Genomic DNA, 16,669 nt, shown 5'->3' on the forward strand with positions numbered 1-16,669 from the left:
TAGCCTCCGCAGCCCCCGCAGCCTACATACGTCTTACTCAGTAAGTTTTAGCAGTTGAAAAGACGAAAGTCCGGTTTATAGGAATTTATTCAGTACAACAACAATATTAATATCTTAAAATGTAAACGTTCAAAAATAAGAAAGTAGATGTTTTCGCTACCGCGATCACGCATGGAGTCACCGTGGTACGAAGCAAAATGAGAAAGCGAAGGAAGATGGAACAATTTAAATTTAAAATTTAAATACAAGCAAAAGAAAAAATGATACGATACAAAAAGGTGAGATGACGGTGTAAGGAGGTCACACCGTCACAACCTAAAAGATAAAATATACGTTAGTTCCTTATCCGTAACGTCTTTATGTAAAAATATTTATGTTAGCTGTTTTTCCTGCCTGATAAAAAACCCAATTGTCTAACGTGCTGTTTATTTCGAATATTAACAATATGTAGACAAACATTTTGTAGTCCTCATCAATACCTGAAACTTTCTAGTAGTTAACTTTTCCATATAACTAGAGTAGATAAAATCAGAGTTATGATTTTTTTCTTCAAAAAAAAAAGCTTTAAAACGCTCTCCTGTAAAATTGTCCAAATGCATGTTAGCCCTTTTGCCTTTCCAGCGTCGATATCTACTCGATGTAAAGCTTTGTTGTTAGGTCAAATCTAAATGAGTTTTGCATCGAGATGGATAGCAATGGGCAGCGTAATCGGTAGATCGAACCCGAGTAGGAGAGTAAGTGGTTTGGGAATTGATGCATAGGACTTATCAGATAGCCTAGTTAGAAGAATTTGCCTACCGTACAGGAAGATGGCATCCGATTCTCAGCTTGCACCATTTGTCATATTTCGTTGCATAATTTCGAAGCCAATGCTACGCACTTTCATATATCATCATTATCATCATCAACCACAGCCTGATTTCACCCACTGCTGGGTATAGGCCTCCCGAAGTTTGTGGCATCCACCACCGTCCTGTGCTAGTCGCATCCATTGACGAACCGCGACTCGTACTAAAACGTCGACCCACCTTGCAACTGGGCACCCGACGATTCTTTTGTCCATCCTCGGCCACCAATCAAACGACGTCTTACTCCAACTGTCATTACCTTGCCTTGCTATGTGCCCCGCCTAATCCAATTTGAGTTTCATGATCCGCGTTCCAGCATCCTGGATTTCGTCCGTCATCGGATCTCAACGTCCGGAATTCGGTCTACAAGGTTGAAGCCGAGCTTGGTGCGCTTTGTGACGACTACAAAAAAACAGATGAATCAAAAGCTGTGATAAAGGAAATACGTGAAATATGTTAGCTTTAAAAACAAATTGTACGGATAAAGTACCTATCTCTTTTCCGTACCTTTGACTGTTTACTAGGTTAATTGTATCGAATGCTTTATCGGTTTCTAAGAATATCGTGTTAAATCCTGCATATCACAGAAAGCTCATAAAAGCTATTCGAAGACAATACGTATCTGGAACCCTAATCTCGAAACACTAAATCCGAATTTACGGCCGTTTTACCACTATGAATGACGTCAGTTCCGAGCGGGACTAGAACTAAGAATGTATGATAATGCGATTCGACAGTCTCTAACGGGCCCGTTTTTTCGTTGACGGACTTCGAGAGTAGTGGGAAAATGGCCGAAACGACATATTTTGTGCTTCGAGAATAGGGCCCTTGTTCCTTATTGGGTCATCGTGATGAAAATCAAATCAATAGCGTCAAAGCGCAGTCAACTACCGTTTGCGATGAACACTTAACTGGAATTATTATAAAATAGCTTAAAGCGAGGTATTTTAAATTGAGATTTTAGGATGTGAGATGGGGGTTCGCTGATCGCGTTCCGCAATTCGCGCGCTCGAAATGAATATGAACAAATTATTTTGTTCTTATGAACAGGCGGAGAAAATTTAACACAAATTCGACGTTGACAAGCGCCCGATGGCGACTGGCGGAGCAGCACGCGGCGTGGCATGTCTTTAAACAACTAGGCAATTTGAAACTTTTGGGATGAATATGAGTTTAATAACTTATTAATTTTATTAAACTAAAACCAAAACTTAGCAGGTTCTTTGTAGTACTTAAAGAGAAAAATTTCCATTTAAAAATCATGTACAAAATTAGATTTATATTATGTATATGTGTCTTGTGACTCAAATAAACGTTTTGTCTATCCATCTGTCTAGATATTTTATTCGGAAGAGTTTTGGCCGAAGGGTCTATCTATCGACGTTTCCGAGGCCGGTTACCGGATACCCAAGTTGCACTACACGTCACTGTCCATACTTGTAAATAAATAAACACTTTATTATATCATATAGTATGTATGTTAGTCTCTAAGGTATCATGAGGCCTGAAATAAATAAGTATATAAAATAAATTTATTCTTAATAATTCGTTTTAGAGTTCTATCTTAGCCCATTTTCAGGATTTTATATGATCGGATAAAGTACATCCTATCGTGTAACACGTAAGTTCATTCATTGGATAATATCCTTAGGTGTATCATATATTTTCTGTAAGACCGTTATTTTATTAAATAACGGTTAGATCATTTGATCTAACGAAACAGTTTTACCCGCTTCTCCTCCGGTGATTGGTGACTCGGCTTAAAACAATGAGTTATTTCAGAATCAGTGTGTTTAGAAAACAAAGGAAACGTTAATATGATTCATTACACCTTCCTAATTGAAAGTAAATGCTCTTTAAATACCAATTCATGTTTTCTTTGTATTTATTTAGGAGAGCTAATTACGAAAATATCTCATCTTTCCTTATGAATTTTAATATCTTCACACTTAATAATATCAGTAAAAATTTTCCACAATGGCCAAGCGTAGCACTGATGTTGCGGCAAAGGTTGTAGCCTTGCAAATAAAAGGAAACTGGAATTCCCTATTGGTTGCCTTCATCGCACAAATTACATTTTTTGCGAACGTAACCAGTATGTTATATACATATATAGGGGCTACCATTCCGGTCACGTACAAAAAATATTAATGAAGTAAACAAAGTGATGACCCAATTAGAGTCCAAAAGAATGATTTCAGGACCGTCCGTGATTACAAAATTTTTACTCTGAGAGGTGTAATTTATTTTTCAACGCACTTGCTCGGAAACAGTGTCACCGTAATGTCCTGAATGCCCGCGGGCTTTTTCATTACATAATCCCCCTATGGATTTTTTACGTCAAGATTAATGTAAAGTTTTTATGTTCCTAAAATCTAAACGAGTATTTTCGCATAAACTTGAATTATAAAAAAACAAACATTTTTGCAATTTAACTATATTTTACTATATTTATTTTGTGAATTCAAATTGTGCAGAATTTTTGAAATTTGGAAATTATTTATTTTGTATATTATATATTTATGTAATACATTGTGGCTCCGTAATCCGTAAATATTGTGTTGTGAAGCGATATTTATACATAGGTACGAGAAATAAATTATTGTATCTATTTCCTCGCATACCTTCTGGGTACACTAGCTGAGAGATCGGACAGTGCTTTAACAAGGCATTGGCATACAAAGGCTCAGAGCTTTACGTTACCTTAACACATAAATTGACAAGTCCCATTGCTTATAATTTCATCAGCACCCTTTATCCTTCAACACCGGAACGCAGTAATGCTCAGAATACAATGGCGGCCAAAATAAATGGTGAAAGGTGGAGAAAGGTGGCAGTACCTTTCTGGACGGACTCTTTCACAAGGAGCAAGATAAAATGGTACTGCAGACGCACCCGTAACAGTGCATGAATCGATGCGTAATGGATATGTGCGGGGTCGATGGATTGTCGTTTTGTAACAAATTTTCTGTTTCTGATTTGACAAAATTGGTTTCTGTTTAATTGAGCAGCATGTATATGTATACAAAAGAGGGGATTCCCACGTGATTGCGAATGCCGAATACGCGAATGACGATAGTGCGAAGGCGATCAAGCTATAATGCGCGACGGCATATTTTCACGAATGGCCTCGATAATTAATTGAACTTTTGAGGTCGATTAATTGAAATAAAAATATTACACACTATCAACTTCCCTTCCTATGTAAGCGAAGGGTAAAGAATACCAGACTATTGACATCTCAACAAAAACTTCCGTGAAGCAAGCAAATGAACGATCGTAGGATTATCCATTCGCGCATTCCATCTTTCGCAAATTGGTCTTCGTGCTATCGTCATTCGCGCAAATAAACCATCGCGCTTTTAAACTTCGTGAAAATAAACCGTCACGCATTATAGCTTTCGCTCAACCGACTTCGCACTATCGTTATTTGCGTAATCGGCATTCGCAATCACGTGGGCCAGAAAAGAGTAACTATATCCCTGAAATTTTGCTTTTGTGGTTGTCACAGTGTCACATAATCGACACATCAAATCTACACATTTTAACTGTTTTAGTTAGCAGTAATCAAAAGCGACTTAACGTGTAGATTCAACTATTTTCCAAACCTCGTCAAAACGAGACGGTAAATCGTATTAGCAGTAAGTGTGAAAGAGAAAGATGATAGGAAAGTTTTTATTAAAGATAGCAATTAAAGAAAAGTGGAACGCTACGTACTAATGAGACAACTTGTGTCGACCCGAGTTTCGCAAGAGTACAGAGAAGATTTTTGCATTAAAAATTTTGCTGTAATTAGGAAAGGTTTTTTCTTAATTACGAGTTGTAAGTTTTTATTAAAAATACATATTTTTAAAAACGAAACGCAAAGTATATAGTAATTAATATTAATAATAATAATAATAACGCACACACTCATAGCCCCGTACTAAAGAAACTGATCTGCGAAAGAAACCCTGTATCGTGGGTGCCATACATACACGAGAGAAATAAACAAATATTTCTCCCGGCCAGGGAATCGAACCTGGCGGGATCCTCGTGACAGACCCGCATAGTAACCATTCGGGCACGTAGGCAGTTAGTTAATAGAAAGAACTGCAATTTTTTTCAAAGGACATAGTTACATGCCCACACTGGGAATTGAACTCAGATCTCCTGCACGGGAGACATGCGTTTAAATGAAATTAAAGCCATTTGAAAAATGTATATCATTAGTATACGTGTTCTATTTAGTTCAGTTGATATGAAAAAATCATTGGTATATGTACTTTACATACATAGCGCACTATAAGTTTCCGGAACTAGCCACTTACATAAACAATATTTAATAAGTAATTACACCATTTGAAAATGGAACTCTTTGGTTGTAGAATGCAATTTGTTTCATCTGACTGTCACTTGGTTTTACATTGTGAGGTCATTTTAGAAATTGGTTGTCTACATCACCACGGATTTAACTCGTGAAAATTTTCGTAGTATGATTTTCTACGAGTTTAAGTGTAAATTAACAGCTCAGCGGAGCTTTGCTCGGCTTCAAACTGCTTTTGGCGATGAAGCACCATGCAAGACGACTATTTGTATCTGGTTTGCAGAATTCAAATGCGGTCGTGTGTATCTCATTGACAAATTTCGTAATGGTCGCCTATCCACTGCTGTGAACAACAAAAACATCGATGCTGTGTGCCGTATGATCAAAACAGACAGGCATGTGACATACCATGAGATTTGGTCAGATTTAGGCTTATGCATCAGTCAAATACAATCAATACTACACAAACATTTGGGTGTGAAAAAGCTGTGCTTTCGGTGGATCCCACACAATTTGACTGAGGCTCAAAAAATGGATCGCGTCACTTGGTGCAATGCCATGCTTACCAGATTCAATGAAGGCGCGTCAAATTTGGTATTAGATATAGTAACAGGTGACGAAACATGGATTTATTTTATTTTTATTTTATTTATTGGAAGACCAACGGCTATCTTATAGAATAAAAAACTTAAATAATAATGGTGAGCCAATTATAGGTCCTCGCCGATAGATACATTTTGATTTGAAATTATTGAGCGTTAAATTACAACTAAACTATTATGATGCATTACGAACTATGGGTAAATATACAACACTTACAAATTCACTTTCCTATCAAAAAACAAATTACTCATTAGACGCTTCACCGATGCAACACTAGTGTTAAACAGGTCAATATCAACCTGTCTGGATAGTTGGTTAAAGCTGTTACCAGCACGCAAGAGATATGCATTTCGCCGATAGTTCGAGGAGGCCGAAGGTATATGTAAAGGCGAATTAAACCTAAGGGTCTTTGTGTCGGCTCTAAAGAAGATCTTGGACACAAGTTCTGGGGAGTCTACTGCACCAGAAGCAATTTTTCTTAAAAATACTAAGTCTGCAATCTGGCGTCGCTTCTCTAGTGGCAAGAGATGATGTTTCCTACATATTTCAAGATACCGGCTTGAATCATACCTCTCCCTTGTTCGATAACATAAATACTTAATGAATCTCTTTTGCACGTTTTCAATTCGTGATATATATGTAAGATACTGCGGGCTCCACACCTGCGATGCGTATTCAAGGTGGCTGCGTACAAGTGAGCAATATAAAATTTTTAGTGTCTTAGCCTGATGGAAATCTCTGGAGTTACGCATCACAAATCCAAGACTCTTTGAGGCTTTTGAAACGATCGAATCGATGTGGGAGGCAAATAGTAACTTATGATCATGAAACACACCAAGATCCCTTACCACAGTATCGCGTTGTAAAGTAATGTCTTTCAGTGAATAGTTAAATTGTATTAAGTTAATTTTACGACTAAAAGTGACGACAGTGCACTTAGACGGATTAAGGTCGAGTTGGTTATCGGTACAGAAGGTGTCGAGCCTACTAAGGTCTTCTTGAAGCAAGATTGCATCAGACACTGAAGAAATAGGTGCTATGATCTTCATATCATCCGCAAAGCATAGTAGTTGTGATGATTTGAAACAGTGTTCAATATCGTTTACAAAGATTGCGAATAAGAGAGGCGCGAGCAATGATCCCTGCGGGACTCCACTAGGTACCCTAAGCCACCAAGAGACATAATTTTTTACCACAACCGCTTGTGACCTATTGTAGATATACGACGTGAGCCACCTTAGCAAATCGCCACTGATACCGATCTTCTGTAGTTTGCATATAAGTAAGTCATGCCGAATTCGGTCAAATGCTTTGCTATAATCCGTGTAAATGACGTCGACTTGGCAGCCATTATCCATATGCGAAGTCAAATAGTCGTTGAACAGTATCAGGTTGGTCACAACGGAGCGCCCTTTCAAGAATCCATGTTGAGTGAAGCTAAATGATTGCCTGAGTGCAGAATAAAGTTGATCATAAACAACCCTTTCGAAAACTTTCGATACAATACACAACTTTGAGATTGGTCTGTAATTCATAATGTCCGTTCTGGAGCCTTTTTTGTGGACTGGTGTGACGTATGCACGCTTCCACACACTTGGTACCGTGCCCTCTACTAACGATCTATTAAATAGAATAGCGATTGGGACAGCTATAGTCACAGAACAGCGTATAAGGAAGTTAGCTGGAAGTAGATCTGGACCAGCCGACTTTGCAGGATCTAATTGCGAGAGAAGTTTTGATATAATATTACCATCTACTTTTATACTAGAAATGCTAGCAACGGTCGGGGTAGAAGCGTGTGCACAAAAAGTAGTTTGAGATGTCGATGGTACGTGGCTGTCCAAAAAATTTGAGTGAAAGTATTTGGAAAATGCATTACAAATGGAGTCACCAGTGTTAAGAACAGATTTATAGTAATGATCCCAAAACAAAGCAGCAATCGAGCGTATTGGTCTTTCGAGATGAGCCGAAACCAACCAAAGTGCGCATGCATAGCCGCTCACGCGATTCATGCGTCTCTGGAAGCATACCATACCTAGAGGTGCCGGTGATGATTTTATACCGATTTTTCGGAGTTCGAAGTTATAACAGGTAAAAGAACTAATACTAATTGCTATTGCGGTAACTACTCTAGCAAACCATAAAGTTTTTAATGCCTGGGTCTGTCATTTAAAAAAAATAAACAACTTATTATTAAAATTGCTTATTTTTTAAATAAAACTGGACACGTGGCTACTGTTGATTGAGAGAATCGTTGCACCGTGAATAGTGATTGGTACACGATCATTTGTTTGCCGGAAGTTATTGACAAACCCCGTAAAAATAACCGTAAACGCCGTATCATCTTATACCACGATAATGCCAGTTCTCACACGGCCAGAGAGACAAATGAATTTTTGAAGGTGAACAACGTTGACCTTATGAGCCATCCCGCATAGAGTCCGGACTTGGCACCTTGTGACTTGTATTTATTTCCAAAAATTAAGAAGCAGTTATGCGGTCAACGATTTTCATCACCTGGAGAGGCTGTCGAAGAGTATGAAAAATATATTTCAGTGTATTGTCACGGAGGAGTGGCATAAATGTTTTCAACATTGGTTCATTCGTATGAATATTCTCCGTTAGGGTTAACGCACTTTATTAACCCTAACGGAGAATATTTTGAGAAACAATAAATTCATTTCTAATCATGTATAGTATTTCTTTCATATTCATTCCGGAAAATCATAGCGTGCCTCACGTAGTGCCGATTAAATACAGCATTTTTCTTGTAAAATTTCGAGGTAAGTTTGTGTTCTTTTTGTATCTGAAAATGTTTAGGAATGGTGTTTTCACACCACATACTAGTCAGTGCATATACTCAATTTTACTATATATATATTTTTAAAGTGATTGACTCAACACTCTCACTGTTATGTAGAATCAACCATAGACTCCTAGTGTAGGCGATTACGTGTGCCGTTAGACTTAAGTTCTCCATTGAGCCGCTTAGACAGAGCACTTGCACGCTATTACAATATGCGACGTTCGTCGCTTCGAAAGAAAAAAAAATCAACTTGAAATTGATGATATGTTGGATCTTATTAACTTCAGTAAGTTAACTTCAGTAATTTGCCTTTAGTATTTTAACCTTTGTTCTTGTTTGCATAGATATCGCTGTTTTTATACAATAACGCAGTATTAGAGAATATATAAAGGACGGTATGATAAAGGGTAATTAAAATTAAAATTGTATTGAATTGATAATCAATTATTTTTTGTGAAATCACTCCACTAGTTTGTTATAATTATTAATACAAAGATCGAACATGCAGAAAAAATTCCCATGATCCGGCCGGATTCGAACCTACGTCTTCTAGCACACCGTGCCAGACGCTATGCCAACTAAGCCACGGGACGAACCAGCGGATATTTGATCTTAGTATTTGGTTTTTCAACGACTTTTTAGCCGTAGCGCCATCTATGAGAAATTTCTGAAAGTATTTCGTCACCCGGTTTGGTAAATTTACAGCTACCAGCCCTAGCTAGAGATGTCGCCACTAACTGTATTTAAATTTTGTATTTATCGATCGATATCGACCTCAAAACTATCTCCTTTTTATTCGCTTTTGTAGTGTTCGTCACGTAATCTTCTCAACGATAACTAAAACGCATAATGTAGAAGTCCTCGTCAAAACTAATAATATGAGACTAAACACAAGGTAGCTGCTGTACACTATTGAGGAGTTCCTCTCAGATGTCTGCCGTTTCCATCATCAGATCACCTCTAGGTCACCATAACATTTTACTTTCATTGAAATTACATCTATGTGCCAAGATTTATTGGAATCGATTAACGGAATGTGGGTGAAATTCAATAAACCGGATTCATCCCCTAATTTGCAACCCTTAAACGAATATCTTCTTCAATAAAATATCTTTTATGATGTCGGTAAAAAATATCTCGAAAAACTGTGAAGTTTCCAGCTCACTTATAAAATAAGTACTTTTGTCATGAGTCAGTTCTGAAAAAAAATATATAGACATGTCCAATCTTCGATACTTCCCGTGAATCACCGAACTAATTTTTTTATACACTCCTTCCATGATATTTATGAAACTAGCCGGAAACGGCCACTGGCAGAGTTGAAACAATTAGCCTCACAAGCCGTTCATTACGGAAAAAAAACATATACAAACGAACGGCTGTACTTTAGCAATATTTTCTATGTTATTTCTTTTTCTTTTGAATCATTTGAATTTCCTTCTTTTTTTTCTTTCATCTATATTAAATAAGTAAGTGTATTATTTAATTGATAAATACCACGTAAATTAAATTATTATTTTCTAATCCTGATTGTAATTAAATTTATGAGTTGTCAAATGTGTGTAACGAAACGTAATTTTTGCAATAATAAACGAAGGTAGATGAAAAAATAACTACGTTACTAAAACTGAACGCGTGATATCAGATGAAATAGAATCGAATAAAGTTCTTGAGTAAATCTGTGCCAAAACACTGTAAACACAAAAATTAAGAATATAAAATCATTATTTGTGAGTGAATCTTTTTTGCGAGAAAGAAAATGATACTGTAAACAATGAAATGTTCCGTGGAAGTAAGTAAAGCATTTTTAAGTATTTTTTGTTTAAAAAAAACCTTAATTTTATTCTTAAAATTTTAGTTTATCTTTCCGTGTAGCATTAATAATCGTTAATTGCAATTTTGCTGCGAAAAAAATATTTATATGGAATATGGCATTGGAATTCTCTGCCCGCTCAACTTGGGCCTTTTCAAGGCGAGAGTGAATAGGCAATCGTTGATCTTATCGTCACTTATCATCATGTCAAACTTAATTTTTATTACAGCGGAAAGTTCATTATGCAATGTACAATATCGTTACAAAATTTTGTTTCCATTCCGTTCCACCGCAATATGAATTGAGCCCAAGATGGAGGTCAAATGTGTCCTTATTTTCTATTATAAAAAACCCATGATTCGACTCAGAATTACATGTACTGTATTTTTTTATAATATAACTTAGATTTCCATTAGATTTCCTTTGGTGTAGGCAGAGACTACCCATCGGTGTTGGAAAAATCTTTTTGCTGGCACACGTTCTTTGTAGGTTTGTGATTGTTTTGAATTTTGATTTAATTTTTTTGTGTTCTTTAGCAAAACGACACGGTAAATACATTGTTTTCCTCTTAACGACACTTGTGTTGTTTATAAGTTCAAAATTTAATTAAAAAACGTTCGGTCGCTTTTATTATCCAGCTATTATTGACGCAGCAATTCAGAAATTGGTGGATCATTGTGTACAAAGCTCTTCGTTATTTATAATTAAAAAAAATGAAAACTCGTTCGTAATGAAAATGAAAATTCAGCGGTCGGCTAAATTAGGTGCAATCAGAGATAGGCACCGAGTTAAAACCCATTTAACCCGTCCCTGTTTTAACCGGATTTTTTCCCAAAGTGCCGAAATACGGAATTTGTCGTACTTAATCCTATACTTATTACAAATTTGAATGTAACAATTACTTTTTTGGACGTAAAAGAAGCAACTCCATACAATACCCATCTTGCAATCCTTTGGATCCCACTACTAAGGATGTCTATTACGATACTATTTATACTCGATTCAAGTACATACGATGTAATGATTTTTTGTATCGATTTATTTCAATGTGATTTTCAAGAGAATCAATTCAATTGAATGGTAAATCGAAGCCTTTAGATCGGAAAGCAATAAACATTTTGTTATAATATCATTACATTTAAACAAAATTCTAATTACAACAAATAATTTTAGTTGTAAATAGTTTTTGCCCTCAATTCCGGGCATCAATGGGTTTTAGCCTGATTTAAACTCTGCATTGACACAGCGCCGGGTTAATACCGGGCGCTTGCCTATCTCTGGTTGCAGTGCTACTCGTGTCTTATTATATTACACGAAATGCGAATATATTCCTGTGTTCTAAACCAAGTTGGATGTAAGCAGAATATCTTTACCAAAATTCATTTTTAACCGACTTCAAAAAAATGTATGTATGTTACACGATTAATCAGATATTTGTCTACCAATTTTAATGATTCTTTTTTTTGTTATAAAGTGGTACCTTTTTATTATAATAGTGTTCCCACATAAGTTTGAAGAAAATATTCCAGAATCTGGTTTATTGGTTTTTACTCAATTTTCGTTAACCGATTTGAAAGAAACTTGGCAAAAAGATGATTCCAAAAACTTTTGAGATATTTTTTTATTAAAAAAGTTATAATTATTGGATGCACAAAATACTTTTCCTTCAGTGCGACATGTTTTAGGGACAATTTGAAGACCTAATCTAGAATCTAGACCTAAGACTTGTACATGCGTTACTATATGGAGTGTAGACATATTGGCATAAGGATTAGAAAGAAGGGAAAAGTAAATTAATAAATTAAATTTTTATTGAATTGATATTCAATTATTTTTTGTGAAATTACTCCACTAGTTTGTTATAATTATTAATACAAAGATCGAACATTCACAAAAAATTCCTTCAATCCGGTCGAATCCGAACTGGTAGCTGTAAAGGTACTAACTGGGTGATAAATCTGTCATAGATTTCTCATAGATGGCGCTACGACTAAAAAGTCGTTGAAAGACCAAGTACAAAGACACGACGCAAGCACGTGATGTAACCTGGACGTCCCCAACCCACATTGGGCCAACAGGGCGGACTATGGCTTAAACCCTTGCCAGAGAGGAGACCCATGCCTTGCAGTGGGACGTATAAATGCGTTGATGATAATTATAAATGAGGAGACGAGTCAAAATAATTGGTACGAAGTCTACAAAGATTTTCACACAATATTTGATTTTTAATTCGGGACTTAATCACAATAAATGAGTGTTGGGTGTTGGTCTAGTGAGAACCCTAGTGCACAAATATGCGGGTAGTTGGAAGATGCTGACACCCGCCTCTTCAGTCCCTCCGAGACAATGGACGTTGCAATGCGTCCGAAACGTCGAGGTAATTAAAATATGTTAGATACGTGATTAAGTTCCGAATTAAAAATCAAATATTCTACAATGATTGTTCTCGAAAACATATTCTACATGTGTAAATTAGTAAGCTTAGAATAATAACGCATAGAATGATAGTTTCATATCAAACGAACTGTCACAAGTGAGGCAAAAATCAAATTCATGTAGGCTAGTTATAGTAGTAGGTTAATTTTCGGTTTTAGTGAGTATTTATATAAAAATACAGGTTGAAACGCATTACTTCCTCGTGGAATGTGATGTTAGTATCTATTTTATGTTTGTCTGACGTATTTTTACACTCATTTACCGCACATTTCGTCATTTTTAGCTAAAATTCTGGATCTGTTCGCGGTGCAAGTTGACCTTGAGCACTGAAGGCGCGCCCGCTCGTGTAGGCCCTTTTGGCGCGCTTCAATTTGCCTCACTTAGCGTGTGCGGACTAGGTTTCTATGCGTTATTATTCTAAGTTAGTAAGTGTAAAAAGAATAACTGCAAAAACCAACCTCGAAAGTTCGTGGAATTACATCTATTTGCCAAGTTTTATTGAAACCGGTTTTATCGCCTAGTTTGCCACCCTTAGAGGTGAAATTTTATTTTTCGAATTTAAATAGGAACAACGCTTTCCAAAAAAAAAAAAGAATCATCAAAACGGGTTCACAAATGTGAGTGCCGGAGTAAACGCGTAAAATTCATTAAAAAAAAATAAACATACAGTGTTATTGAGAACCTCCTCTTTTTTAAAGTCGGTTAAAAAGAACGCCAGTGTTACTATTATATAAATAATGAATTTTAATAATTCATTCATTATCAAGTCATTTAACTTCAAGAAAAACAAATAATGCAGAAATTAAAACGTATTAGACATTGACTTACAAATAAATGGACGACGGGTCTAATACAAAAACCACGAAAAAAATGTCCCAAGTCAACCTATTTAAACGTAGTGACATGTCAAGGAATATGAAAAAGCTAAAACGTTGAATTTAAATTGTAATGCCATCGCAGTACTGTCTAATTTTGCTTGCTTCGCCGTCAGTCGAACAAACGAAGACTAAAGCGTGAATGACGCTCTGTATACGATTTTAACGCCCTATAAGTTCGGACACATTTTAGCGCGGACCCGACGTCCATATAATTGTAAGTCAATGGTATTAGAGTACAAATTTTCTCTCTTTTTTTTTTTTTTTTTTTTTTTTTATAAAATATAGGTGCGCATTTGACCTCCATCTCACCTGATGGAAAGTGACGATGAGGTCGACGATGGAGCATGCACACCTAAATAATGCCTATTCACTCTCGCCTTGAAAAGGTCCAAGTTATAACGTTCAGGGAACAAGTCTGCAGGCAGGGAATTCCACTCCATAGCCGTTCGCCATATAAATGTGGAAGCGTAACGCTTCGTGCGAATCTTTGGAATATCCACAACATAGGGGTGGAACCCAAGCCTACGCCTAGTCCCCCGGTGATGGAAAGGGGAAGGCGGAATTAAATCATGTAATTCCATCGCACACTCTCCGTGATATATCCTGTAAAATACCGATAAGCAGGCAACTTTACGGCGGTGTTCAAGGCTCTGCAGCTTCGCCTCCACTAATTCCGAGTCACCTATAAGTCTCTTGGCACGGTTGTCAATTGAATCCAAAGTGGCCAGTTGATATGTCGCAGAGCCATCCCAAAGGTGGCAGCAGTACTCCATGCACGATCGGACTTGTGCTTGGTACAGCTGGAGCAACTGTCCCGGTGTAAAGTACCGCCTCACCCTGGAAAGGATCCCAAGCTTCCTTGCTGCATTTTTGGCCGTGGATTCAATGTATCTGCCGAAGTTCAAATTGGACGACAGGTCCATTCCAAGTAGCTGGAGACAATCGGCTATCGGTATGGATATATCACGAAAAGTCGGAGTCAGCTCAAAGGGACTCCGTTTTGTGGAGAATAGACACGCCTGCGTTTTGGTAGCGTTAAATTTGACAAGATTGGCATTGCCCCAATCGGAGACTGCCTGGAGTGTCAAATCTAAACGGCTAACCATGGACTCTCGACAAGACTGGATTTCCTCTCCACTGACCCTTGCATTGGTCAAGTACCTATCTACAACTGTGCTGTCATCAGCATACGCAAAGGTACCTGGAATTAACATATCATTGATATGCAGCAGAAAGAGAGTTGCAGACAGTACGGAACCCTGAGGAACTCCGGCATCTATCGCCATATGTTCGGAAGAGTAGCCTTCTAAGACCACTCGAATCGAACGTTCGCTCAAGAAATCCGAGATCCAATTGCAAAGGTCAGTGGGAAGCCCATAAGAGGGAAGCTTGCTTAAAAGGCTTGCGTGCCAGACCCTGTCAAAGGCTTTAGAAATGTCCAAAGACACTGCAAGTGCTTCGCCTTGCTTTTCTATAGCCTCGCTCCATATGTGACAGGCATACACAAGAAGATCCCCAGTAGATCGCCCTCGTCGGAATCCGTACTGGCGATCACTGAGGAGATCGTTGTCTTCAAGGTACGATAGGAGACGGTTGTTGAGTACACGTTCCATAGTCTTGCAGAGTATGGAAGTGACTGAGATAGGTCTATAGTTGACAGGGTCAGCTCTGCTTCCCTTTTTTGGTACAGGTTGCACGTTTGCAAGCTTCCACGACCTGGGAACTACACCAGTCTCAAGTGAGAGGCGGTACAGGCGTGTGAGAACAGGAGACAACTCAGGTGCACAGTTACGCAGGACTATTGCTGGAATTCCATCTGGCCCGCTAGCTTTATTCACGTCTAGATTTCGCAGAGTTCTAAGTACCTCTTTTTGGCGTATGCGAACTGGCGCCATAGTGCAGCCAGCCTGAGGTAAAGTAGGTGGTAGGGTCCCTGCGGCATCTAGACGCGAATTTTCTGCAAAGAGTGAGGCAAAGAGATTCGCCTTCTCTTCCGCAGTATGAGCCAGCGAACCATCCGGCCTCAGCAGAGGTGGCAAAGATGGGCGACAAAAGTTCGATTCGACCGCTTTGGCCAGGGACCAAAAGGATTTGCTGCCTGCTGGATAAGAGGCAAGCTTGGCTCCTATGCGGCGCACATGGTCGAACTTGGCCCTACGTAACATGCTTTTGCACTTCTTGGCGGCCTTATTAAAAGCTTTCTTCATGTTCTGAGTACTCGGAGTTTTGCGTAGTCGAGCATCTGCCCAAGCTTGGTACGCGGACTGTTTACGTGCTTCAGCACAACTACAATTAGCGTTAAACCATGGACGAGCTTGGGGTCCATTGGGTACATCAGAGTATGGAATGTAATACTCCATACCCAAACGCAAGACCTCGACTACAGCATCAGCACAGCTCGACGAGTTTCCTGAAGTAAAGCACGCCTGCCAGGGATATGACGCAAAGAAATGGCGCATTTCGTCCCAATCTGCTAACTTGTATCGCCACACCCGTCTCATACCACTAGGGCCCTGATCGGGTGGGGAGTATACGGATACAGTTTTCACCAGACAATGGTCGGAAGTACCCAGTGGGGCCTCCACAACCACAGAGTATCGGTCCGGATCAGTTGTCAGCAGAAGGTCCAAGCAATTAGCCGTATGGGATTCAACATCTGGTATCCTAGTGGCGCCACTGACAAGCTGGGATAAGCTTAGCGTTAACGCAAGTTTACGCGTCTCTCTCCCAGCGTGATCGGTCTTCTGGTATGGGAACAACCATTCTTGATGGTGTGCATTAAAGTCCCCCAGAATGACTAGTTGCGCCGCTGGGTACCTATGCTGAATCTCATCAGACGTCTCACTTAGATATTGGAACAGCTTGGTCGTCTCCTGATCTCCACTGTGCGATCGGTAAACACAGCAGTACACTATTTGTGTAACTCCTGTGTCAACCAGAAGCCATAAAATTGAAAAACTCGGTGCCTCAAGGTTCTTG

General features: G+C 38.4%; 1 protein-coding gene across 1 annotated transcript in view; it reads left to right on the plus strand.

Moving 5' to 3' along the window:
* Positions 1-10,246: 10,246 nt before the first annotated feature.
* The window catches only part of LOC113238356, a 27,701-nt gene continuing 21,278 nt past the window's right edge, over positions 10,247-16,669 (plus strand). The window contains exon 1 of the mRNA XM_026475197.1: positions 10,247-10,355. Coding sequence (XP_026330982.1) covers positions 10,338-10,355 — 18 coding nt within the window. The 5' untranslated portion in view covers positions 10,247-10,337. The remainder of the gene's footprint in view (positions 10,356-16,669) is intronic.

Source organism: Hyposmocoma kahamanoa, unplaced genomic scaffold (assembly GCF_003589595.1).
Source record: "Hyposmocoma kahamanoa isolate Upper Pololo Valley unplaced genomic scaffold, ASM358959v1 95, whole genome shotgun sequence".
NCBI lineage: Eukaryota > Metazoa > Arthropoda > Insecta > Lepidoptera > Cosmopterigidae > Hyposmocoma > Hyposmocoma kahamanoa.